The sequence below is a fragment of the Dipodomys merriami genome, unplaced genomic scaffold (genome assembly GCF_024711535.1).
Source record: "Dipodomys merriami isolate MVZ:Mamm:240054 unplaced genomic scaffold, mDipMer1.0.p SCAF_114, whole genome shotgun sequence".
Taxonomy (NCBI): Eukaryota; Metazoa; Chordata; class Mammalia; order Rodentia; family Heteromyidae; genus Dipodomys; species Dipodomys merriami.
Window position 1 is genome coordinate 324,402 of NW_027202427.1, and position 25,433 is coordinate 349,834.

Here is a 25,433-nt window from a genome sequence, read left to right on the forward strand (position 1 = left end):
GTACCAGGCCTCACCCCTTGAGGGTTCCACCACCTCCCAATGGCATCAGAGGCTTGCAGCTGAGCCCTTAGCACATAGGCATTTGGGAGGAAATTCTCAGAAACTGTGCTGTATCTGCAAAACAACTGATGAACATGATAAGTGGAACAAATTAGAAATGAGGGCACCAGGTGCCTGTGGCTCACACCTGTAATCCTAGCTACTCAGGAGGCTGAGATCTGAGGATTGCGGCTCAAAGCCAGCCCGGAAACGCCATGAGACTTTTTTTTTTTTTGTCGTGGGACCTGAACCCTGGGCCTGGGATCTGTCCCTCAGTTCTTCAGCTGAAGGCTAGCACTCTACCACTTGAGCTGCAGCACCACTTCCGACTTATGTGGTGCTGAGGAATCAAACCCAGGGCCTCATGCATGTGAGGCAAGCACTCTACCACTGAGCAACCTTCCCAGTGGCCCCCTCCCCCACCACACTCATCTCCAATAAACCACTCAGAAAACCAGAAGTGTTTCTGTGGCTCAAGTGGTACAGCACTATCTTTGAGCTGAAGAGCTGAGGGACAGTGCTCAAGCCCAGAGTTCAAGCCCCAGGACTGACCAAAAAAAAAAAGAAATGAGGGAAGGGGCTGAGTGCTGGTGATTCCTGCTTGTAATCCTAGATACTCAGGAGGCTGAGATCTGAAAATCACATCGCCAAGCCAATCTGGGCAGGGAAGTCTAATAAATAAAGCTGCAAGGGGCTGGGAAAGTTGCTCAGTGGTAGAGTGCTTGCCTTGCATGCATGAGGCCTTGGGCTGGATTCCTCAGCACCACATAAGCAGAAAAAGCCAGAAGTGCTGTGGCTCAAGTGGTAGAGCGCTAGCTTTGAGTTGAAGAGCTGAGGGACAGCGCCCAGGCCCCATGACTGGGAAAAATAAGTAAAGCTGCAAGTGGAGGTATGCTTTAAGTGGTAGAGAGTAACAGCCTTAAGCAAAAAAGCTCAGGGACAGTTGCCTGTCCCAGAGTTCAAGTCCCAGTACGAACACACACACAAAGATGTAATAATTTGATGAAATAAATGTCCTTTCATAGCTACAAGTCTGACAGTTTTTTGCATGAAAGATATGTCATTGGATGATAGCCAGATTCTACTCTTTCCATGGTTGCAGTGATCATTTTTGTCGGATATGATGCTTATACCGCCCCTCCTATCTACTGGCAGAAGTTCTAACTGCAGAACTTTGGTTTGATGTCCTGTTGACCATCTCAAATTCAGTGTGTCCCAAACTTAAACTTTGCCTTCTGCATCCAACTTTTCCTATGTCTCTATTCAAGTGAGTATACCAAGTGCAGCTGTAGATGGTCATCATTCATTCCTTTGAAGAACCTAAATGCTTTCATCTCTTTCTAATCAGTTCCAATCCCTCAGTCCCTCAACGTTTAAACTTGGACTGTATCTCAGTTGGTAGAACACCTGCCTAGTAAGTGTGAGCCCCTGAGTTTAAACCTCAAATATTACTTTATATACTTTACTGTGCCTTGGAAGACCCATTTTAAGAATTATTGTCGGGGCTGGGAGGATGGCTCAGTGGTAGGGTGCTTGCCTGGCATGCATGAGGCTCTGGGTTCAATTCCTCAGCACCGCATAAGCAAAAAAAGCCCAAAGTGGTGCTGTGGCTCAAGTGGTAGAGCCCTAGCCTTGAGCTGAAAGAGCTGAGGGACAGCGCCCAGGCCCAGAGTTCAAGCCCCACAACCGACCAAAAAAAAGTTATGGGGCTGGGAAGGTGGCTCAGTGGTAGAGCGCTTGCCTTGCATGCATGAGGCCCTGGGTTCGATTCCTCAGCACCACATAGGCAAAAAGAAAAAAGCCGGAAGTGGTGCTGTGGATCAAATGGTAGAGCGCTAGCCTTGAGCTGAAGAGCTGAGGGACAGCGCCCAGGCCCAGAGATCAGGCCCCAGGACCCAAAAAAAAGAAAGTTATTGTCAGCAATGATAACAAAAAAACATTTGTTTTCTGCTTGTTGGGATTCTGTTTTTGGATTTTTTCATACCAGGTTTTTCCTGCCTTATGTTTGTAGTATTTCCTGAGGCAAACAAGGTCCCCCTTTTGGGTATTTAGTGGAGAGGACCCCATTTGTATTAGGAAATGTGAGGTTTTGTACACTGCACCTACCAGTCATACTGCTGAGTTGGACCCTTCCTATTTTCCAATATGGTGACATATTATGAGCACTTATTATACTGGGTAAAGGTGGAAGGAGATGGCTCTTGTCTGGACTACAGAGTAAAGGAGTTAAGAGGGACTCTTAAGAGCTAATTCCTGTCCTTGAGAAAGGCAGTGTGCCATTGGAGTGCAGGCGGTCTCTGATTCTTAGCTGGTTGCATTGTAATTCTAGACAGTGGTTCTGGCAGTTGGTCCCTTGCAGAAAAGCAGAAGTTAGGAAGGAGCACTTGCTTACTCGTCCTAATTAGTGTGCCCAGCACACTCTGGACCCAGCACTGCCCCAGCAGACCTTGGGAACTGGTTGTTACAAAGAAGATCCTGGAGCTGATGCTCCGTGGTCTATCCAGAGTCCACGCATGGATCCAGCTGTGTGGAAAATGTCAAGCACCGCCCCCTCTCCCCCATTCCCCAGTATATTCTACATGAGGCTTTTCAGTATCTTTAAGTCATTAGAGCATGAAGTCTTGGTAAGCTTGTGGTCACAAAGCAGAGGTGAAACAGGCTTCAGCCACCTTGGAGGAGGCTAAGGCCCCAGTGCTTAAGCATCACCCCACTACCTTCCCTCCAGCTGATTTCCTGTCCCGGCCACCTAGTTCCTTGATCCTTCCTCTTGACCTTTGCCTAAGTGTAACCACTGATGACTCACTGCCATAAAACCTTGTTCTTCCCTGCCATTTGAACATTTTTCTTTCTTTTTTTTTTCTGGTTGTAGGGCTTGAACTCAGGGCCTGGGTGCTGTACCTGAGCATCTGTGCTCAAGGGGAACTCTACCACTTTTACCCACAGCTCCACTTCTGGTTTTGTGGTTAATTAGAGATAAGAGTCACAGACTTTCCTGCCTGGGCTGGCTTTGAAAGGAGATTCTCAGATCTCAGCTTCCTGAGCAGCTAGATTACAGGCATGAGCAACCAGTGCTTCCCAAGTCTTCCCTTTTCTATGTGCTCATTTTCCTTTTTTTTGTTGTTGTTGGTTATGGGGCTTGAATTCAGAGCTTTGTCACTGTCCCTGAGCTCTTTCACTCAGTGCTAGGGCTCTACCACTTTGAGCCACAGCCCTACTTCTGGTTTTTGAGTGATTAATTGGAGGTAAGAGTCTCTTGGGGACTTTTCTGCCAGATCTGGCTTTGAACCATGATTCTCAGATTTCAGCCTCCTGAGTAGCTAGGATTACAGGTGGGAGCCACTGCACTCATTGCCCTTTCTACTTTCCCTTTCTTTTTTGCTTCTCTTACCATACCTTAAGGGTCAGGGTGCAGTTCACCAAATTCCACTTTGAGGGCCCTGTTGGAGGACACACAGGCTCTAGAATAGTATAATTGCTTTAATTGCCTACTTCCTGTCCCCAGCATTAAAAAAACAATCATGATTTGTTAGATCAGAACTGGTACAATCTGGAGAAAGGCTCCCTAACCCATAACCCAATCTTAGTATGGCCAGGCTACCTTCTTCAGATCTGCTGAAGCGTTTGCAGAGATGGACTGCAGGGCCTGTGAACAGAGGAGGGAGCATCGGCTGAGGGCGCTGAGTTGCAAGCTCCCTAGGCTACAACTTTGACCTGGACCGAATCACGTTCACCAAGGGCTTCCTTATGTCTCTTAATAAAATGGAAACCATAATTCTCACCTACCTGCCTCACAAGGTCATTACAAGAATCAAATATGGGAAGTGCTTTGTGAATGAATGTGAATCAGAAAAACTATTTAGATAGTGCACCATAACCTATTCATTTAACAGTGGAGCACCAGTTTCATGACTGTTACTGCTAGGCATTGGAGCCACACAAACAAGAAAGTCTGGGTTTTTTTCTTTAACAAACTCAAGCCAGATGGTATTTTTAGGAGATAGAGTAGGACCCTGGACCTGAAGACTCAGGAGTAGAAATGTCTGAAGGAAGTCTGAGGTCGGGCTGCGGAACGGTGTTGAGGATGGAGTGGCAGAGGGACAATAGCAATCTCAAGATGCCATGGCCTGGCAGTGCCCCGGATTTTCCTTCAGCCCTGGGCAGCCCTAGGGGGAGGGTGAAGAAGCTCAAATGCTCCATCCACGAAGGGGAGGGAGCTGCGGAATGGTGGGTAGACTTCCCCACAAAGCCTGGAGCCTTGTCAGCCTTACTCCCTCCCGCACCGGAAAGGAAACCACAGCAAACCAGGTCAGTGTGTGTGGCTCAGGCGCCAGGGCTTGGTTATGAGTTGTGGGGTTTCCTGAGCAGATTGCACCAATGAGTAGGGCTTTGAAGCTGATGACCTCTTTGCATGGAGCCCTTTGTCCAGGAGAGCCCAACAGGCTAAATGGAGGGGTGGGGGCTAGGATACCTGTGGGAGTATATGAGGTTTATGTATTTAAATTTTTTCCCCTTTCCTGCACATCAGTCCCTGGGTAGAATGGTATTTTATAGCTTGATTCATTGTCTTAAGTGAGGGGATGACATTATTTCTCAGGGAAACCTAAGTTCTAGAGCTGTGAATGGGGAGGAGGGCCAGATCTGTAGGGTGTTTCAGGAGTGGGAAGGGTTAAGAAAGGGGTGCACCTAATGCTGGGTGCTGGTGGCTCACACTTGTAATCCTAGCTACTTGGGGCTGAGATCTGAGGATTGTTATTCAAAGCCAGCTCCAGCAGGGAAGTCTGTGAGACTTTTTTTTTTTTTTTTTTTTTTTTTGCTAGTCATGGGACCTGAACTTAGTCTGGGCGCTGTCCCTCAGCTCTTCAGCTCAAGGCTATCGCTCTACCACTGGAGCTACAGCACCACTTCCAGCTTTTTCTGTTTATGTGGTGCTGAGGAATTGAACCCAGGGCCTCATGCATGCAAGGCAAGCACTCTACCACTGAGCCACCTTCCCAGCCCCATGATCCACCTTCCCAGCCGCCCCCCCCCCCCAAGACTCTTATGTCCAATAAACCACTCAGAAAACCAGAAGTGGCGCTGTGGCTCAATTGGTAGAGCGCTAGCCTTGAGCTGAAGAGCTGAGGGACAGTGCCCAGGCCCAGAGTTCAAGCCCTACGACTGACCAAAATAAATAAATAAATAAGAAATGCGTACCCCTCCCCCACCTAGTACTGGTCCCTTTCCTGTCATTTCTCTACCTGAGCAATAGCCCTTGCCTTTCGGTGGAGGCGGGAGGGTTTTCTAGAGAGCAAGCTGCCCCTCAGTCCCTCTGCCTGCATGAGGAATGTGGCCTGGCTGGCTGGTTAAGAGAAAGGAGGAGCCTTAGGGCAGGGCGGGGCCAGGACAAGATTAGGCAAGAGCTCACCACTGCCAGCTGCTCAGCCCTGAGCTGTTGCCCACTTGCAGGCTACGAAGCCATGCTTTGGGTGCCCTGATCCTATAAGGCCCATGAGGAGCCCCAGATTGGCAGCCCTGCTCCTGCTGCTTCTGCTATTCATTGGCCTGTCTGTCTCTGCTGGGATTGGCCGCCCTTACCAGCCACCCTGGATCCCCTCAAATGAGGTAAGGAGCCGCAACTCTCCATTCCAGTCCTGGCCTGTCCTTCCCTACCTCCCAGTGTCTGTGCTCCAGCAGCATCTTCAGGGAGACCTCAACCCCAAAGGGGTTTAAGACCAGTAGTTCTGGGCTGGGAAGGTGGCTCAGTGGTAGAGCACTTGCCTTGCATGCTTGAGGCCCTGGGTTTGATTCCTCAGCACCACATAAACAAAAAGAAAAAAAAGCCAGAAGTGGCGCTGTGGCTCAAGTGGTAGAGCACCAGCCTTGAGCTGAAGAGCTAAGGGACAGCGCCCAGGCCCAGAGTTCAGGCCCCACGACTGGACCTCCCCCCCAAAAAAAGTCTTTCATTATCTTGCCCATGTAATTGTAACCCCTCTGTACAGTATTTTCACAATAAAAAAAGAAAAAAAAGTCTCAGGGAGGGGCTGGGAACGTGACTCAGTGGTAGAGTGCTGCCTTGCATGCATGAGGCCCTGGGTTTGATTCCTCAGCACCACATAAACAAAAAAGGCTGGAAGTGGCACTGTGACTCAAGTGGTAGAGCACCAGCCTTGAGCTGAAGAGTTGAGGGACAGTGTCTAGGCCTAGAATTCAGGCCCCACGACTGACAAAAAAGAAGTCTCAGGGACTTTCCTGCCCAGGCTGGCTTTGAACCATGATCCTTAGATATCAGCTTCCTGAGTAGCTAGGATTAATGCAGGTGTGAGTCACCAGCTGGTGGTGGTACCAACTTTTAAAGTGTTTGGATTCCCTGAGTGTGCTGTTATTACTTTGTTTGTAGAGTAGGATCTTGGTATTCAACTCTGTTTTTATCACCTCACTTAGTTGTGTACTAAATATTCTGGTTAAGTTGGCAGTTTTGCTGGGCATGAAAGTAAACCTAGCTACTCAGAATGAAGGACCACAGTTCAAAGCCAATCAGAAAAGCAGGGGCTGAAGTAGTAGAGTGCTAACCTTGAGCAAAAGAAGTTTAAGGACAGGACCCAGACCTTGAGTTCAAGCCTCAGGATTGGCGCGCGCACACACACACACACACACACACACACACACACACACACACACACACACACAAGAGTTGGCAGTTTGTAAACTGTTAGAAATAAAGCTATAAAGCATATATAAGGGAATGGGTGTATGTATTGCTTTCAGTTTCATCATACATTAAAGCACTAAAGAAATTTGACATCATTATTGTCCTTGACTTAAAATGATCTTCCATTTAACATTGGGGCACATCTCCTGGTAGGGCAGAGGCCATGAAGAATTGGTAGTAAATGTGTCCTCTCCTGGCCAGGCCTTTGGTGGGGCTTGTTCTACCTCCTGGTGTAGAAATCCAAAAAGTCTTGCAAGTTCAAGTTCTATCAGAGACACAGGACGCCAGCACCTTCTCAGATAATCTCCCTGCCAGGCCCAGTCCCACCTTGTGTTCCCACCTCTCATTATATTCTTCAGCCACATAAGGGAGATTGAAAATGTGCAAATGACACATTCAAGGAAACTGAGGCCAACAGAGGTTGAACATCTTGCCTGTGCTTCCTTGGGTTCCAGTGGCAGAAATGGAAGCTAGGTATCCTAATTCCTGGCCTAAGGCCATCTTTGTTCTATCCTTAACAGAGAAAGCTGCTGAGTAGCCATTCTCCATCAGAGAAAGGCTGTCACATTTCCACCCCCTCCCCAGATGTCTCCCACAAAAGGCTACGCTCCAAAAGGACCCGGCCTTCAGATCCACAAGGAGTGGGACCTCTTCCCAGACCTGGCTCGCAAAAGCTCAGAGACAAGAGAGGGCTTCCTCTGAGTAGCCACACTCATCCTAAGCACAGGAGACAGGCCCCCTGAGTCTCGCCCCCTGCCATCTCCAGGACCTGAATTCTCCTTTGAGTTGCTGCCCATGGCACGGACTATTCGGGTGACCATTTCACCAGGCCCAACGGCCAGTGTGCGCCTTTGTCACCAGTGGGCACTGGAATGTGAAGAGCTGAGCAGTCCTTTTGATGCCCAGGTATGGAGTGGCATGCTTCTGTAAAAAGTCAGATCTCTTGCTGGGTGCCAGTGGCTCATGCATGTAATCCTAGCTTCTCAGGAGGCTGAGATGTGAGGATCATGGTTCAAAGCTAGCCCAGGCAATAAAATCTGTGAAACTCTTTAAATCACCACCCCCCCAAAAAAAAAGAGTCAGAAATGGAGCTGTAGCTCAAGTGGTAGGATGCTGGCTTTGAACAACAACAAGAAGAAAAGCTCAGAGACAGCGCTCAGCCCTGTGTTCAAACCCCAGGACTACCTCCCCCCAAAAAAAGCCAGACCTCAATACTGGCACACATGGGACAACTGAGACCTTGATGGGAAGGTCACTGTGTGAGTGACCTTCAAGGTAAGGTGTCTGCCATTATGTCTTTTGGGTGCTAAACAGAAAGAAACACAGAGTCTCAGGAAGAGAGGAAAGAGGGGCTGTCCCTTTTGGAGTTACCAGGAATGCTGAACAGAGAGCTGCGAGGATCCTCAGCGGGTCGGGCCCTATTGGAAAACCTTCTCAGAGCGCCTACCTAGCAAGCATGAGACCCTGTGTTCAAATACAGCCGAGACCAAAAGCTTTTGAAGTTCCAATCAGAGAGTAGAAGGTGGTCACATACGTCTTTATACCCATCCTCTGCCACCCTCCTTTTGCCTTTCAGAGAATGAAAAAACAAAATGTCTCCCAGTCCCCTGACCAGGCCCTAACAGCACTTTAACCTTTGCTTCTCAAAGCTGCTATCATTTGTGGAGACTGAAGGCTGTACTCCAGCCCTGAGGGCCCTCAGCAATCCTCAGCTGTAACCATCACTCCACTGTGGTGCTACCATTTGATTAAGTGCTTCTAGCACCCTGCCTGGCATATACTTGGAGTTCCATGCATGCATATTCCTCCCATCTAATTCCCCACCGCTCCACGTGGAGCACCGTCAGCAGATGGCCAGCATGGAGAGCCTGTGGGAGGGAGAACCTGTCCCAGCTCAGGAAAAACAGCGCCCTCCTGCCCTCGCCTGTGCTTTTCCTGACGTGTCTCTGTTTCTCTTCCTTTGCTGCTTCATATGTAGGCAGTTGTGTCTGGGGGCCAGACTGCAGACCTGCCCTATGAATTCCTTCTGCCCTGCCTGTGCATGAGGTGAGCTGGGAGAAACGGGAGCCGCCCTGGCTCCTCAGCCAAGCGCATCTCCACTGAGTCAGGTTTGGAAATGACTAGGTGCGCCGAGCATGCTTGAAGCGCTGGTTACATCTCCAAACCCAAACTCAAAAGGGCTGGGGTTGCTGAGATGCTTGGGAAGCCTGGCACCTGCTTGGTTGTGAGCCACACGCGGCCAGGGGTGAAGGGACGACCCAACACCGCGCCTCGGGATGCTCCCGCCCCCAAGACCCAGCTCTTCCTGGACCGGACTGGCCTCAGTCCACAGAGGCAGAATAAATAGACAGCCACCACCAGATTCCATAGATGCCCCAAGTCTTGTCCCCACCCCTGCCCAGACTCCCACTGTAGTCCCCACTAGGCTGAAGTACTTAGCTTAAAGACTTCCATGAATTGCTGGACGCTGGTGGCTCACACCTGTAATTCTAGCTACTTAGGATGCTGAGATCTGAGGATTGAGGTTCAAAGCCAGTCTGGGCAGGAAAGTCCATGAAACTTTTTTTTTTTTTTGTCGGTCATGGGGCCTGAACTCTGGGCCTGGGCGCTGTCCCTCAGCTCTTCAGCTCAAGACTAGGGCCTCAAGCATGCAAGGCAAGCGCTCTACCACTGAGCCACCTTCCCAGCCCAGTCTATGAAACTCTTATCTCCAATAAACCACCAGAAAACAGGAAGTGGCGCTGTAGCTCCAATGGCAGAGCGCTTGCCTTGAGCTGAAATGCTGAGGGACAGCGCCCAGGCCCAGAGTTCAAGACCCACGACAGACCAAAAAAAAAAAGAAAAAAGACTTCCATGGACTACAGAATAAAAAAGGCAGAGGGCCTTATCACTTAATTTTATTTTAATTTATTTTAATTAATTAATTAATTAATTTTTTTGTCGGTCGTGGGGCTTGGCTTGAACTCTGGGCCTGGGTGCTGTCCCTCAGCTCTTCAGCTCAAGGCGAGCGCTCTACCACTTGAGCCACAGCGCCACTTCCGGCCTTATCACTTAAGAGACCAACAGGAGGGAACCCGCAGACACCTGGCACAATAAGCCACTGCTCCGGTAGACAACGGGTGGGCACTTGGGCAGTCCAGAGTGAAGGGCCAACCCCGAGCTCTGGGTACCTTGGAAATGGCTGAGAGGAGAGGCCAGGAAAAGTTAACAGCTGAGGAATGTGGACCTCCTGACTTCCCTCCCGAGAGAAAAAGAGCCAGCCCCTCCCCTGCGGCTCTGTCCTCAGCCCTGCAGTTCCTCCCGTCCCCACCCACACTCTACACTGCGTCCCTCAGCGTCCCGCCAGCCCGGGCAGCTTGCACCACAGCACCACAGCAAGCTGCAGCCGCTTGTGTGCTAGGGCTGCGCAGTGAAAGCCATGCCCTGCTCCTCCCTGAATGCTTTCCCGTTCTCCGCAGGCCTCCTACCCGCAGGACTCCATGAGGCCAAAAACGTGCCCCTTCTGGAGCTTGCCTGTGTACTTACACCCTCGGGATCGGGAGAGCCCGCTACCCCCGTGGACCGCCAGTTGCCTCTCCCTGCGGAAGCCTGGCCCAGAGTCACACCAGGGACTTTGCCCCCACCCCCACCCCCAGCTACACCTCAGCCCTGTGGCTTTTGTTCTTGTTTGCTTCTGTGGCATGCGGTTTGAACTCAGGACCTTGCACGATCTCAGGCTTGCTTGCTCCTGGCCCCACAACTTGAGCCATATCTCCAGCCTGGCTTTATTTAATGGTTCATTGGAGGAGAATGACTTAGACTCTCATGAATTTTTCTGCCCCATCTGGCTTCAAACTTCCATTCACTACATCTCAGCTCCTGGGTAGCTAGGGTTACAGGCGTGAATCACCAGTGCCCAGCGTGGAACTCTTGATCATCCTGCATCAGTTTCCTGAGTGCTGGGATTACAGGCATGTGTCACCACACCCAGCTTTAGAGAGGATTTTCTTGACCCAGGAAAGATGCCTTGACCCTGGCTGACCAGGAAAAAGTGGGGACAGGAGACCATGATTCAGAAAGATGAATAAAGACAAATGTGATCGACAATGGAAGGAACGCCCTGTACTGTCTAGTGTGGCTGGGATGCGCCGTCGGAAGAAGGTCTGTAGAGGCTGCCTGGGGAGTGTTCTGGGTCCTCTCATAAGCCAGGGCCTCCCCACACACGTCTATGTCCCTGTCACATTCTCACAAGCCATGCCTGCCAAAAAGAAACACAGCCCTGAAGTCTCACGGCTCCTAACTGATTCTTCCCAGGGCAGAAAGGAAAATCCATGGTCAGCTAAGCGTCAGGGCCCTCCTCACACCACCTGCCAGGCATCAGCAAGGGGCATTTGTCTGCCTGCCACCAGATGGGGTCCCCCCTACCTCTGTACCACACTTGAGGCTAGGCCAGTGGTGAAAAGTCCACTTTGGGATTCTGCCCCTACAGCTGTGTCCCACAGGGAGTTACCAAGCTCTGGGGATGCGTGTGAACGGGTCCCGAGGTGTTCACTAAAAGTCCCCAGTTCCCAGGTCTGTGTTTAGTAAGGGTCACGTGGAAGTGGGAAGCCTATGGATTGCCCAGGTCCTCAATCGGAACATCTGTAGGGACTTCCAGGGTGAGTAAGGACTCCTTCGCTCTGCGGCGAAGCTGGCCGCCCTCCCAGGGCTCCACCTAGCCAGGTGTCAGAGACAGAGGAGGAGGAGAAGCCAGCCGACTCCACTCTTCTGGCTCCAAGCCTGGCTGTAGTGGGAGGGCCCAGGCGGGGCGGGAAGGGCGGCTGCCAGCTAGGAATCAAACCGAAAGTGCTCAGGCTGGAAGTGCGTCGGGAACCCGGGCTCCCAGGAGTGGGGAACACAAGCTGTCCAGCACTGGGACCCCAGAGGCTCAATTCCAGCCCCCACCACTGCCCACAGACACCGGGCTGGGTGGGGGCAGGGGTGAAGTGCCTGCCCCCCCTCTAGGGGGGCAGGCCAGGGCCTCAAGCCTGGGTGCTGCCTAGCACCTGGAAAATGCCAGTGCCCTGGCTCCTGCTGTCCTTGGCGCTGGGCGGGAGCCCGGGGGTCGTCTCTCTGGAAAGGCTTGTGGGGTCTCAGGATGCTGCGCGCTGTTCTCAGGTGAGTCTGGGGTCCTGGGAGAGGGTTGGGGAGCGCTCTGGGGCCCATCAAATCCTCATCTGGCTGCTGTCACCGACAACACCTACAGAACCGCCCTGGCTGGTCCGGCAGGTGCTGAGGAAGGCAGAGAAGATGGGGAGGGGGAAGAGGGAGCTCCAGGAAGAGGGGTGTGGGAGGGGTGCGACCGAGCTTGGCACCTTGGCAGGGGAGGGTGCTTAGTTAGATTTGGGGGTGCATAAGCTCTTGACTCTCCTTTTCCTCCTTCGCAGGGCCTCTCATGCCACCTCTGGGGTAAGTATTGTTACTTTTTAGAGAAAACATGGCCGAGGGGGGAGGAGGTGGCCGGGACCCAGTCCTCCTCTGCCCACCCCTCTGGGGGTGGGTGGGGGCCACCAAACTAAATTCTGAGCGCCTCCAGCTGCGCCCCCCCCACTCACCCTGGGCCCGCAGATGGCGATGTGCTCTGCCTGCCTGGGGGCATCACGCACGCGCCAGGCCCTGTGCTGGTGCCCGCGCACCTGCGGACTGAGCTGGTGCTGAGATGCCACCGGGAGACCGACTGCGACCTCTGCGTGCGCGTGGCCGTGGGCTTGGCCGTGCGTGGTGAGTCATCCTGCGACTGTACACACGAGCATGGGTGGGCAGGTGTGAGCACTGGGAACCTGGCGTCCGGGTAGCACTGGGATCCTCAGTGCTGAGCACACGGGGCGAAGGATGCACAGACCAGCGTCTTCTCCCAGGTATTACTCAAGTGGTACGAGCACTAGCTTTGACCCTTGTTTTCAAACACTGTAGCCAGCCCCCAGCAGTGGGGCTGACCTGGGCCTCGTGTTCCGATTCTTCCAGGGCACTGGCAAGAACTTGAAGATGAGGAAGAATCTGGAAGAGCACTTGGTGTGGAGCAGGGGGATGCTGGGAATGGTGAGAGGAGAGAGCTGGCTTACTGCCCCTCATCAGGGCTTTGCTTGTGGCCTGACTGACCCCCACCCGTTGCTCCCAGCCCCTCTCCAGGCCCAAGTCGTGCTGTCCTTCCAGTCCTACCCCACTACCCGCTGCGTCCTGCTGGAGGTGCGCGTACCGGCTGCCCTGGCTCAGGCTGGCCAGTCTGTGGTATGTGAAGTCGGTGTTCCCTTAACTTCAAAGTAGTAACCTTCTGCAAAGCACATGTTCATGATCGTTCTAAGTCTTGCTTCTGATCAGAGCAGTGGGCACAGCCTCTCAGCCCACTGTGCCTCAGTGTTCCTGTCTGCAAAATGGGGATAAGAATAGTTCTACCTCAGGGCTGAGAAGGTGGCTCAGTGGTAGAGTGCTTGCCTTACATATAAGGCCCTGGGTTCCATTCCTCAGCACCATATAAGCAGAAAAAGCCGGAAGTGGCGCTGTGGCTCAAGTGGTAGAGCGCTAGCTTTGAGCTGAAGAGTTGAGGGACAGCGCCCAGGCCCAGAGTTCAGGCCCCAAGACCGGACCAAAAAAAAAAAAAAAAAAAAGTCCCACCTCATTTGTGAGAAATCACCAAGCAACTTTGTGTGTTTAGTGATATGTCACTGTGGAGTTTGGTGGTGGTGACAGCCTTGTGCATGCTAGGGAAGAAATCTAAGAATGAGCTCCATCCTCAGCTGTTGCTTTTTCTTTTACTCTCTATCCTTTTTGTTTTTTCTTTCTGGTCCTGGGCCTTGAACTCTGGACCTGGGCTTTGTCCCAAGGCTAGTGCTCTACCACTTGAGCCACATCACCTCTTCTGGCTTTTTTCTGTGGTTAATTGGAGGTGAGAGTTTCACGATCCTCATCCTCCTGAGTAGCTAGGATTACAGGCGTGAGCCACTGGTGCCCAGTGAGCCCTTGCTTTTTTTTTTTTTTTGTCCAAGACTAGGACTTGAACTTGGTATCCAATATTTTTGCTCATTGGCTGGCACTCTGCCATAAGAACCATGACTCCAAACCCTCATTATGACTTTAATTTCTCTATCCCTGATGACAGTTCAAGTCACATAACTTTTTACGACGTTATCTGCTGTGTAATTTCCTTGGTAAATGCTGTTAAATATTTCACCAACTCTAAATAAAAGGGGTCAAGGGGATGGGCACCCCATAATCCCAGCTACTCAGGAGGCTGAGAGTGGGCATCCTTGCTTTGTTCTTGCTTTTAGCAGAAATGGTTTTAGTTTTTCCCCATTCAGTATGATGTTGGCTATTTGTTTATCATATATAGCCTAGCCTTTATTGTTTTAAGGAATGTTCCTTCTAATCCTAAACTGCTTTCTGGGCTTGAACTCAGGGTCTGGGCACTGTCCCTGAGCTTCTTTTGCTCAAGGCTAGCACTGTGCCACTTGAGCCACAGCACCATTTCCAGCTAGTGAGTATCACTGCTGCATTTGTTCACACTTTATCTGTCCATTTCTTTGCTTCTCCTTACCCTCCCAAGACAAGCAAATGAACTAACAAGACAAAAAGAAAACAAAAATAGTGAACAAGAAAAGTACCTCGTTTCCATTTCCTGGAGTTCATTTTGGTAATTTTTTTGATTTTTTTGTTTTGTTGTTGTTGTTGTTTGCTGGACCTGGGGCCTGAACTCTGGGCCTGGGCGCTGTCCCTCAGCTCTTCAGCTCAAGGCTAGCGCTCTACCACTTGAGCCACAGCGCCACTTTCGGCTTTTTTCTTTTTGCTTATGCGGTGCTGAGAAATCGAACCCAGGGCCTCAGGCATGCAAGGCAAGCACTCTACCACTGAGCCACCTTCCCAGCTCCCTCGTTTCCATTTCCTGGAGTTCATTTTGGTAATTTTTTTGTTTTTTGTTTTGTTGTTGTTGTTGTTTGCTGGACCTGCGGCTTGAACTCAGGGCCTGGGCGCTGTCCCTGAGCCTCTTGGTGCTCAAGGCTAGCGCTCTACCACTTGAACCACAGTGCTACTTCTGGCTTTTTCTAAGTAGTTTATTGGAGATAAGAGTTTCTCAGACTTTTCTGCACAGGCTAGCTTTGAACTGTGATCCTCAGGTCTCAGCCTCCTGAGTAGCTATTATTACTTACAGGTGTGAACCACGGGCACCCAGCATGGTCAATATTTTTTAATATGATCAGAGGCACATAGGCATTGTGCCTTTCTGTTTCTCTCCTAAGAGTATCCTCCTTTGTTCTCACTGTGTGAATTTTATTATTCCCTGTTGTATTTTATTTATTTATTTTTATTTATTTATTTGGTCGTGGGGCTTGAACTCTGGGCCTGGGTGCTGTCCCTGAGCTCTTCAGCTCAAGGCTAGTGCTCTACCACTTGAACCACAGTGCCACTTCTGGTTTTCTGGTGGTTCATTGGAGATAAGAGTCATGGACTTTTCTGCCTAGGGTCGACTTCCAACTGTGATCCTCAGATCTCAGCCTCCTGAGTAGCTAGGATTACAGATGTGAACCACTGGCACCCAGCTAGGACAGAAGATATTTTGACTTAAACTGGGGCCCTGTGGCAGGAGTGTGTGTGTGTGTGTGTGTGTGTGTGTGTGTGTGTGTGTGTGTGTGTGTGTGTGTGTGTGTGTGTGTGCGCGCGCGTGCGCGTGTGTCCTCCTGAGGCTTGAATTCAGGGCCTTGTGCTCTCTCTTGGCTTTTTGGCTCAAGGCCAAAGCTTTCGTGGTGGGTCTCAAGCTATGTAGTTATCGCTTGGAGATGGGCTAGGGCAGCTGGTGAGCACACAGATGAGACCAAGCCTCTGACTTTGGGGCTCCCACCACCGGTCCTCTACCAGCGGGCCTCCACCACCCCTCTCCTCACAGGGCTCTGTAGTGTTTGACTGCTTTGAGGCTGCTCTGGGGGCTGAGGTGCGAATCTGGTCCTATACTCAGCCCAGATACCAAAAGGAGCTGAACCTCACACAACAGCTGCCTGGTGAGTGCCCCCAAACCCTGGGAGCCCCCAAGTCCTGGCCTTTCTGATCTCTGTCCCCTCCGGCCGCTTCCCTGGTGGGCACCAGGTCTGTCTGTCAGGGAGACACTGGAGCTGGCACTTCCTCGGTGGGTCAGTTCCTGTGCTGGCCCCCAGGCCCTGGGGGGGGCGCTGTGTGCATTGCATGGATGTGGGTGTTATCTAGGGGACAGGGAGCCCTTCCCAATACTTCCTGTAGGTCAGTTTGCTGCCTTCTTTTCCTTGGTCCCCCGCCCCACTGGAGGCTTTTCTGTGATCTCTCCCCAGACTGCAGGGGTCTTCAAGTCCGGGACAGCATCCAGAACTGCAGGGGTAGGGGCCTGGGCTGGGGCGGGGGGGAGGGCTGGAGTTCCCCCCAGGGACCCTTGGAGTTGGCTCCAGCTCCAGGCTGCCACATCCCGGCTCACTGAGCTCTTCATTCATTCATCACACTTCCATTTCAGTAGCTGCTAAGTCTCTGTGAGGCATTGAGACATTCAGATGAATGTCACCTTCTTTGCTTTCTTTCTTTTCTTTTTTTTTGTCGGTCCTGGGGCTGTCCCTCAGCTCTTCAGCTGAAGCCGAGGGCTCTACCACTTGAGCCACAGTGCCACTTCCGGTTTTCTGGTGGTTCATTGGAGATAACAGTCTCATGGTCTTTCCTGCTGAGGCTGGCTTGGAACTGGGGTCCTCAGATCTCAGCTTCCTGAGTAGCTGGGGTTGCAGGTGTGCCCTCCCCTGCCTGCTCAGTGCAGTTAGCGGTTACATATGTATGCACTTGTGTAACAGGAAGAACAAGATAGGAACACTGTGATGTTTCAACTATTCAGACTTTTTCAACCTCATTTTGTTTTTGGTTCCTCAAACTTGGCTTGTCTGTTTGGCAATCCATAAAGACCACTCAGCTCAATAATACATACATTGCTTCCCTATTCGACAGCTATTAACTGAGTGATTATTGGGCATGGCCATAGACCCTGGACATAAAATAATCAACAAACTTACAAAACATTCCTTATAGAGCTGGAGGGGGCAGGATTGGGAAGGGATAAGGGAAGACACAATAAACACGGAGCCATGAAGAATACAGTAAGTCAGATGATGACTGGAGTAACGGGGAGAGAGGGGTGGGAAAGTGGGGAGCAGCAACAGTGTGAAGATCTCCCCATGGTGCAGGGTATATTTGAGAGACAAGGATTCCATGCAGAGAGAGAAGCCAGTGCAAAGGTCCTGAGGCAGGAATGTGTCATGTGGAGAAGAATGATAAGGCCAGTGTGTGTGGCGGAGTAATCAAGGGCACAGGTTGTAGGAGAGGAATTTAGGGATTCGTGGCCACTAGGGTGGGTAAGGCCTTGGCAGCTTTCGGAAGGACTCTAGGTTTCACTCAGAGTAGGGGCAAAGTCTGGATGGAGCTGGGGACTCCGTCTCAGGCCTGCAGGGGCCTCCTAGTCTAAGGATCTTGATGGACATCTCACGGGCTAGACACCTCGATTTGGGTCTGCACCAAGGTGAAGGGAGTGTCCCCAGCCGTCTGTCCATCCTTCTCCCAGCCCTGCCCTGGCTCAATGTGTCTGCAGACGGTGATGACGTGCGTCTGGTGCTGGACGTCTCTGAGGAGCAGCGCTTCGGCCTCTTACTGTACTGGAGTCAGGTCCAGGGCACCTCCAAGCCTTGGCGGCACAGAAACCTGGTGAGGACTCTCCCACCCCAAGTTCACGTCCCCCCTCAGCCAGCGTCCAGGCGAACGATGCGTGCGCACAGCACGAACGGACCCGTGAAGAGCAGCCAAAGCCAAGGAACACGGCTGGAGAGCTCCCTGCTGGCGTCCTCATCCTTAGCTTCCCCTTCTTCCTCTATCTCCAACTTTCCTCCTCTGATTCCTCCCACAGACCGGACCTCAGAATATTACTTTGAGCCATACAGACCTGGTTCCCTGCCTCTGCATTCAGGTAAGAGCAGAATCCAGCTGAGTGCCAGGGGAGAGGCCTGGGAACTTGGTGAGGGGGTGCCTGCCCCCCCTTTTTTTTCTGTTGGTCAAGGGGCTTGAACTCTGGGCCTGGCCGCTGTCCCTAAGCTCTTCAGCTCAGGCAAGTGTTCTACCACTTGAGCCACAGCACCACTTCCAGTTTTCTGGTGGTTAATTGGCTTTGAACTATAATCCTCAGATCTCAGCCTCCTGAGTAGCTGGGATTACAGGCGTGAGCTACCGGCACTTGCTGCTTCTACTTTCCTTGTCTCATCATTCTGAATATTCTCCCTTGAGGTGGAGATGATATACCCTTTCTCCCTCAGGTGACCAGCGGCACTGCATCTACACCCCCCCCCCCCTGTCCCGGGTGTCCTGTGTCTTTTGCCTATTATGTGCCTAAATGCTCTCCTGGTCTCTATCCACGGCACTCCTACTTAGGACTCAGGACCCCTCAAGTGTCCTCTCCTCCTCTGATTCCCTGTTTGTGCTCCTGTTTGGGTAGAACATATGGCTGGCTTCAATCCCTTCTCTTGCCATTTGCTGTCTATTTGACCTCTCTGAGCCCAGTTCCTTCCAGTGAAATAGGGTGTGATATCACCAGCCTCACAGGCCGCTATGAGAGCTGTGAGCTTTCCTACATCCACTCGCTTGTCTCTCTCTGACTGTACATGCAGCCAGTGAGTCTTCGGGTCCCCTTCATTTGGCCTCTAGCACTATTGTCTCATTCTCTTTCTTCCTCCTCTCCATCTCAGTTAATTTGGGGCCTCTCCCACCTCTTCTCTCCACCTTCCTTCTCTGGTATTCTGGGCTCCGTTCTGGCTTCCTGGTGTTCCCCCTGTACAAGAAGGAATAGTCTGTCCCAATTAGACCTTTCCCATTATATTCTCCTCAAGATTCCCCTTATAGCGGATCTGTTATATCGGATGGGGTACTGACCAAGCTACACTCACTCTTCCCTTTGCTCATCCCAAATGCCTGCACCCCTTTTCTATACAGCCAGATCTCCCAACGCACACTTCACCTCTTTTCCAAAGCCCCCAACTCAACCACTTGGCCTCCCCCAGCTCCTACCCCACTTGTAATTCTGCTCCCCTTTCTTGTCTATTAATATTACTTCCTCTCATATTGGGGCTTTCCTCCTCCTCCTCCTCCTCCTTCTTCTCTTTTCTTCAGTCATAGGGCTTGAACTCAGGGCTTGAGCTCTTTTGCTCAAGGTTAGCACTCTACCACTTTGAGCCACAGCACCACTTCTGATTTTTTTTTAATTTTTAAAAAAAGTCTCAAAGCAGCTTTCATTGATAACTTTTGATTTTTGAGTAGTTAATTGTAGATAAGAGTCTCGTGGGGACTTTTCTGCCTGGGCTGGCTTTGAACTGTGATCCTTAGATTTCAGCCTCTCGACTAGCTAGGATTACAGACATGAGCCACCAGCACCCAGCCTTTCATTTCTTCTTGTACAAAATAGCTGTACAATAAATTTTTGGAAATGAGTGACCAATTTGCTAATTTATTTATATATTTTAACTGTGACTTTGTGATTTCCCTAAAGGCAAGCAGATCATATGTAACTGAAATGCAATAATTTTATCAGAGCCTCACAATAGAGTGAGTGATCACTGTTTGGTGAACAAACGAATGAATGAATCTCTACTTCCAAACACAGTGACAGGACCCAGAGCACATATCCAGGAAATATTTACTGTAGCTTAACTGTCATTGCCTATTAACAATAAGTATTCTGAGGGCTGGGAAGGTGGCTCAGTGGTAGAGCGCTTGCCTTGCATGCCTGAGGCCCTGGGTTCAATTCCTCAGCCCCACATAAGCAAAAAAGAAAAAAGCCAAAAGTGGCACTGTGGCTCAAGTGGTAGAGCGCTAGCCTTGAGCTGAAGAGCTGAGGGACAGCGCCCAGGCCCAGAGTTCAGGCCCCACGACCAGACCCCCCCCCCAAAAAAAAGTATTCTGATTAAAGCTTTAATGAAGCAATATACTATCTAGAGTGCTTACACAGGGCTAAGCAGGTGCCAGGTGCTCTTAAAATTCTCACTGAAAGAATGAATGGGTCCTTGTCGAACTAGCACAGTACCAAGCACATAGTAGGTACCCACAAAGTGAGAATGAAAGCAGAATGAATTAAAATGAAAACTGTCTACCATCCCTTGTGCCTACCGTACTAAGACGCACAGTAAGTCCTCACAAAGATGTTGCCGGCGCTTGGTGAAGTGTTTGCTGAAAGGCTAAAATTTCCATCCATTGCAAAGGCGGGGTCCTTTACTCGCTTGGGAAATGAGGCTTGTGAAGATCCCACTGTCAGGCCCAGGGCCCGGCCCGGCCTGGCCTGGCGCAAGATTGGATAGGTTAAATCGAGCTGAGCTGAGCCTTTTTCCTTTCCAGGTATGGCCCTTGGAGCCCGACTCAGTCAGAACCGGCTTCTGCCCTTTCAGGCAAGGTGAGTGATCCGTGTCCTCCCCACCCCCAGACCTGCTGACTGGGAGGCCGCCGGGAAGGTGGCGTCTTGACCCTGGTCCTCGGCTGCAGATCCCCGGGCGCACCGCAACCTCTGGCGCACAGCCCGTCTCCGCCTGCTGCCCCCGCGGAGCTGGAAGCTGGAGGCGCCTTGTTCGCTGCAGGCCGAGGTGGTGCTGTGCTGGCAGGCCCCAGGCCCGGGCCCCTGCCAGCCACTGGCCCCGCCCGTGCCCCCGGAGAATGTCACTGTGAATGTAAGTCGGGTAGCGCCCTGGATGGGTGGAGGGAAGGCAATGCGGGCATCTCTCACGCTCTGTTCTCTGTCCTCCACAGAAGGTCCGTGAGTTCCCATTGCTGAAGGACCACCCCAACATCTGTGTCCAGGTCCGGATGTGGTGCTAGAACCCTGGGTGTGGGGGGACCTGCCCAGACCCACCCACTCCAGTCACTGTCCTCGGCACCCACTTTATTCCTGGGTCCCCTTTCTTTTTGAGTATGCCACCGTTCACTGTGGCACCAGCTGAACTAAACCAATCCATGCCCCTGCTCTCATAGAACCCATGTTTCTAACGGAGAACGGCAAATCACAATAGCATAGTAAGTACATGAAGCAGTATGGCAATCTACTCTTTACAGAGCTAATGTTAAAATTGAATACCAGGCTCATACCTGTAACCCTAGCTACTAAGGAGGCTGGGATCCGAGGATTAAGGTTCAAAGCCAGCATGGGCAGTAAAGTCCATGAGACTCTTATCTCCAATTCAGCACCACAAAGCTGGAAATGGAGCTGTGGCTCAAATGATGGAGTGCTCGCCTTGAGCACAAAAGCTCAGGGACAGTGAGCACCCAGGCCCTGGGTTCAAGCCCCAGGATCACCAATACTAAGATAAAAGGTGAAGGGAGAAGGGAAGATAGGCTAACAATTTCACATGGATGGTCAGGTGAGAAGGAATCTTCTCTTCTGTTATAAAGTGCTTGAGTAAGACATGAAAACATCTTTAAGGTGGCTAAGGTTCATTAGCTGAGCTGAGCCTGAGAAACATGAGGTGTCCCCAGCCTTCAACCGGAACCTGCAGCCAGCCTCAGGTCCCCAGCACACAACCAGCCCGACAGGATTCCCTTTGCCTGCTCCCTTTATTCCCACCTTCTGGCCCTAGCTCTTGCTTTTCCTACTGCCCCTAAGTCTGCCCCTTCCAAGCAGGTGAGCAACTGGGAGAAGCTGCAGCTCCAGGAATGCCCGTGGGCTGGTGAGTGGGGGCTGAGCCTCCCTGGAACAGGGCCACTCTAGTAGGGTGAACCCTGGAGGTCCCGGCCCCTGTGGGGGGAAGGGTGTTGAGTGCTGGGTATTGCTCAGAGTGGCCTGTCACTCCTCCCAGACTCCCTGGGGCCCCTCAAGGATGATGTGTTACTGGTGGAGACCCGAGGCCCACAGGACAACAGATCACTCTGTGCTTTGGAACCCCACGGCTGTACCCCACTGCCCAGCAGGGCCTCCACGGTGAGAGCCAAGAAACCTTCCTTCCATTGACTTCTCAGCTCCAATTTCCTGCACTGGGCCTTGTGGCTGTAGTATGGGTGTGCATGACTCGGCCCCAGCCCCTGCTCAGTGGTCTCTCGAGTCTCCTGGCTCGCCCTTCCCTAGGCAGTTCTGCCGAGAAGCAGCTGGTGCTCAGCTCCGAGTGCCTCCCCCGGTGACAGCTTCCCATCCCTTGGCTTGGCAGAGGGCAGCTCGCCTTGGAGAGCAGTTGCTGCAAGACCTGCATTCAGGCCAATGTCTGCAGGTAAGTAGGTGGCAGCCGTGCCCCGATGCCCAACCACCATAAAGCAGGGCTAAAACAGGATTATTTGCGCTTGCTTCCTGTTTAAGGCCTGAGAAGTTAAAGGTGGACTAAGCTTAGTCCCTGGCCTAAGGAGCTCAGTAAATGGATCACCACACCCATGGGCACTAAGGGTTGGGCTCCAGAGAAAGTTTCAAGGATCTCTTCCTGTGGGCTGGATTTGACATGGAGAAAGTCAGAAAGAAGGACAGACAACGGTTGGAGCAAAGACACAGTAGCTGTGAGAGACCTGCTGTGAGAAAGATCATAGTTGGGGCTCTGAATTTGGAGATCAAGTTGGTCAGAAACTGGGGGTGTCGATCACCAGGCTAACGGCTCTGGACTTGGTTATTTGTCTTGCAGTTGTGGGATAATGACCTGGGAGCACTGTGGGCCTGCCCCATGGACAAATGTGAGTACTACAAGGACTGCTCTTCCCTGGTGTACCAGAGCTAGAATCATGACAGGCACCGTTCCTGGGGTGGGACATTCAATGGCCTTTATCCTTCTTTGGACTCAGATAAATCAGAGAATTATTCCTTTATTCAGGCAAAAAATTAATAATAATACAAGAACTTGCAGAGATTTTGGAATCACCGAAAAGATACAATCTGCCCCATCAATAGAAGTTTAAAAGGATAGAAGCTGAAAAATGAGTTGCACTCAGTAAGAATAAGCTCCTGATGACGTACAGGCCGTGCGAATTTACTATAGGATGAGCTCTTGAAGCACTGTGAAGTGTTCAGTGCTGCCAAACCGCAGTAGGGCCTGACCTAGTGGGATGAGGGGTTCAAGGAAGGTCTTCAGCTGTGCTCTGAAGGCTGAGCTAGGCTAAGGAAACAGCAGTGCATTTTTGTGAAGCCTATGGGGTTTATTTTTGGGGAAGTCCAAGGGCCACCCTGTGGCTGACTCGTGGGTCTTGGGCGGCATGCATGTCATCATGACACCAAGATATCATGACACAAGGAATTGGGTTTCGTGTCTAGAAGGATTTTTTTTTTTTTGGTCAGGTGTGGGGCTTGAACTCAGGGCCTAGGCACTGTCCCCAAACTTCTTTGTGCTCAAGGCTAATACTCTAGTATTTGAGCCACAGCAGCAAGTTAACTGGAGATAACAGTCTCACAGGAACCTTTTTTTCCCTGTTGGCTTCAAACCAATCCTCAGATCTCAGCTTCCTGAGTAACTCAGATTATAGGCATGAGCCACCAGCGCCCAGTTTAGAAGGATTTACTCTAATTCCTTCCTGAGGAATTAAACTTACAGTGTATGTGTGTGTGTGTGTGTGTGTGTGTGTTTTGCTGGTAGTGGGGCTTGAACTCAGGGTCTCATTCTCTTGGCTTTTTTCTGCTCAAGATGGTATAGTGTACTACTTGAGCCACACCTCCACTAATGGCTTTTTGCTGGTTCGTTGGAGAGAAAAGTCTCACAGGTTGGCTTCAAACTTCCATCCTCAGATCTTAGCCTCCTGATTAGATAGGATTACCATCATTCAGCTTAAAGCCTGTACTTTTTTTTTTTTTTGGTGGGGGTCTGGTCATGGGGCCTGAACTCTGGGTCTGGGCACTGTCCCTCAGCATTTCAGCCCAAGGCTAGTGCTCTACCACTTGAGCCACAGCACCACTTCCGGCTTTTTTCTTTTTGCTATGTGGTGCTGAGGAATCGAACCCAGGGCCTTAGGCATGCAAGGCAAGGGCTCTACCACTGAGCCACCTTCCCAGCCCCTAAAGCCTGTACTTTTTAAAAGATCTCTTGTACTGCTATTCAGTGGATGGATTGGAGGCAAAGGCGGAGCAGGGATCCCAGTTAGGAGGCTGTTGTACTCATGGAAGACAGTAAAGTCAAGTACCCAGAAACTTTAGGCTTAGCTGACATTTGAACACTAGCAACATTTGAACACTTGGCATTTTGTTAAGTGCTTTATGTGCAACTTTTACACGTGGTAGTATCATCATCCCAACTTTGCAGATGTGAGCCTGGCAGGAAGTGAAGTCACTTACCCAATGTCACACAATAGATGGAGCTGTTTGTGCACAGGCTGTGACACTATGTGCTGTGGACTTTGGGCAAATCACTTTGTTTCTCAGGGCTTCTATTTTTTTTCTCCTGTGCAAGGAGGTTTCCTTTTTTCTATATTATTATTATTATTGGTGGGGAGGGAGGTATAAGGGCTTGAACTCAGGGCCTGGATGCTGTCCCTTAGGGCTTTTGCTCAAGGATGGTGCTCTACTACTTGAGCTCTACTACTGAATTTTTTTTTTTTTTTTTGGTGGTTAATTGGAGAAAATGGAGTTGGCTTCCAACTGTGATCCTCACATCTCAGCCTCTTGAGCAGCTAGGGTTCCAGGCTTGAGCCACTGATTAGGCTTAAAGTGTAAGATTTCTAACTAGCCTGGCCTCTGCCCTGGGTCCCCCAGACATCCACAGGCGCTGGGCCCTCGTGTGGCTGGCCTGCCTGCTCTTTGCTGCTGTGCTTTTCCTCTTCTTCGTCCTCAAAAAGGATCGAGTGAAACGTGAGTGCTTCCCTGACCCCTGTGCCCAGGGGGCTGGCACAGAGGGGCCCGGAGTGCGGGAGGGAAGGCGCGGCTCCCCCGCCGCCCCTCTCCCCTCACAGGGTGGCTGAGGCTCTGGGAGCAGGATGAGCGCTTGGGGGGTGAGTGTGTGCCGGGGCGGGGCGGGGACCGGCGGGACAGCCCGGCTCACGACCGCCTTTTCCTCTTTTCTCCCCAGCCGCGGCCACCAGGGGCCGCGCGGCTCTGCTCCTCCACTCGGCCGACAGCGCGGGCTTCGAGCGCGCGGTGGGCGCGCTGGCCTCGGCGCTGTGCCGGCTGCCGCTGCGCGTGGCCGTGGACCTGTGGAGCGGCCGCGAGCTGAGCGCGCAGGGGCCGCTGGCCTGGTTCCACGCGCAGCGGCGCCAGACCCTGCAGGAGGGCGGCGTGGTGGTCCTGCTCTTCTCGCCGGGGGCCGTGGCGCTGTGCCGAGAGTGGCTGCAGGACGGGGCGGTGGCCCCCGGGGCACGCGGCCCCCACGATGCCTTCGCCGCCTCGCTCAATTGCGTGCTGCCCGATTTCCTGCACGGCCGGGCGCCGGGCCGCTACGTCGTGGCCTGCTTCGACGGACTGCTGCACCCGGACGCCGTGCCCGCCCTGTTCCGCGCCGTGCCCGTCTTTTCCCTGCCCTCGCAGCTGCCCGAGTTCCTGGGCTCCCTGCAAGGGCCCGGCGCCTCCCGCCCCAGGCGGCTCGCCGAGCGGGCAGAGCAAGTGTCCCGGGCCCTTCAGCCCGCCCTGGACAGCTGCTTCCTGTCCCCAGGAGCCCCCGGGCGGGAGACAGGACCCGAATAAAGCAGAGCTGTTTTCCTACCACTGTGGCCCTGGGGAGTCTCTATGGCCAAGCCCAGGACCCTGCAGCCCCCGGCCCTTTAAAGCCGGAGCAGGTGTAGG

The 25,433-nt window shown here is 51.9% G+C and overlaps 1 protein-coding gene and 1 long non-coding RNA gene across 8 annotated transcripts; both read left to right on the plus strand.

Annotated features, from left to right (window-relative positions):
• Window positions 1-7,326: 7,326 nt before the first annotated feature.
• Window positions 7,327-8,768, plus strand: LOC138822668 (uncharacterized). Its single transcript, XR_011370604.1, has 3 exons — window positions 7,327-7,633; window positions 8,042-8,249; window positions 8,706-8,768. It is a non-coding gene; the product is annotated as an uncharacterized lncRNA (long non-coding RNA).
• A 2,647-nt stretch (window positions 8,769-11,415) lies between these two features.
• Window positions 11,416-25,355, plus strand: LOC138822690 (interleukin-17 receptor C-like). Of its 7 annotated transcripts, none has more exons than XM_070015518.1 (18): window positions 11,416-11,863; window positions 12,133-12,154; window positions 12,314-12,466; window positions 12,710-12,784; window positions 12,864-12,973; window positions 15,621-15,732; window positions 16,036-16,080; window positions 17,298-17,437; window positions 17,637-17,696; window positions 20,108-20,162; window positions 20,252-20,433; window positions 20,513-20,563; window positions 21,381-21,426; window positions 21,556-21,677; window positions 21,901-21,960; window positions 22,360-22,408; window positions 24,411-24,506; window positions 24,724-25,355. In XM_070015518.1, the coding sequence occupies exons 1-18, from the start codon at window positions 11,759-11,761 to the stop codon at window positions 25,332-25,334; spliced, it is 2,094 nt and encodes a 697-aa protein (XP_069871619.1). In that variant the 5' UTR covers window positions 11,416-11,758; the 3' UTR covers window positions 25,335-25,355. The 7 variants fall into 7 exon arrangements, with proteins under 7 accessions (XP_069871619.1, XP_069871620.1, XP_069871621.1 ...); XM_070015519.1 differs by having other exon boundaries at window positions 20,516-20,563; XM_070015520.1 differs by having other exon boundaries at window positions 17,325-17,437.
• Window positions 25,356-25,433: the final 78 nt, after the last annotated feature.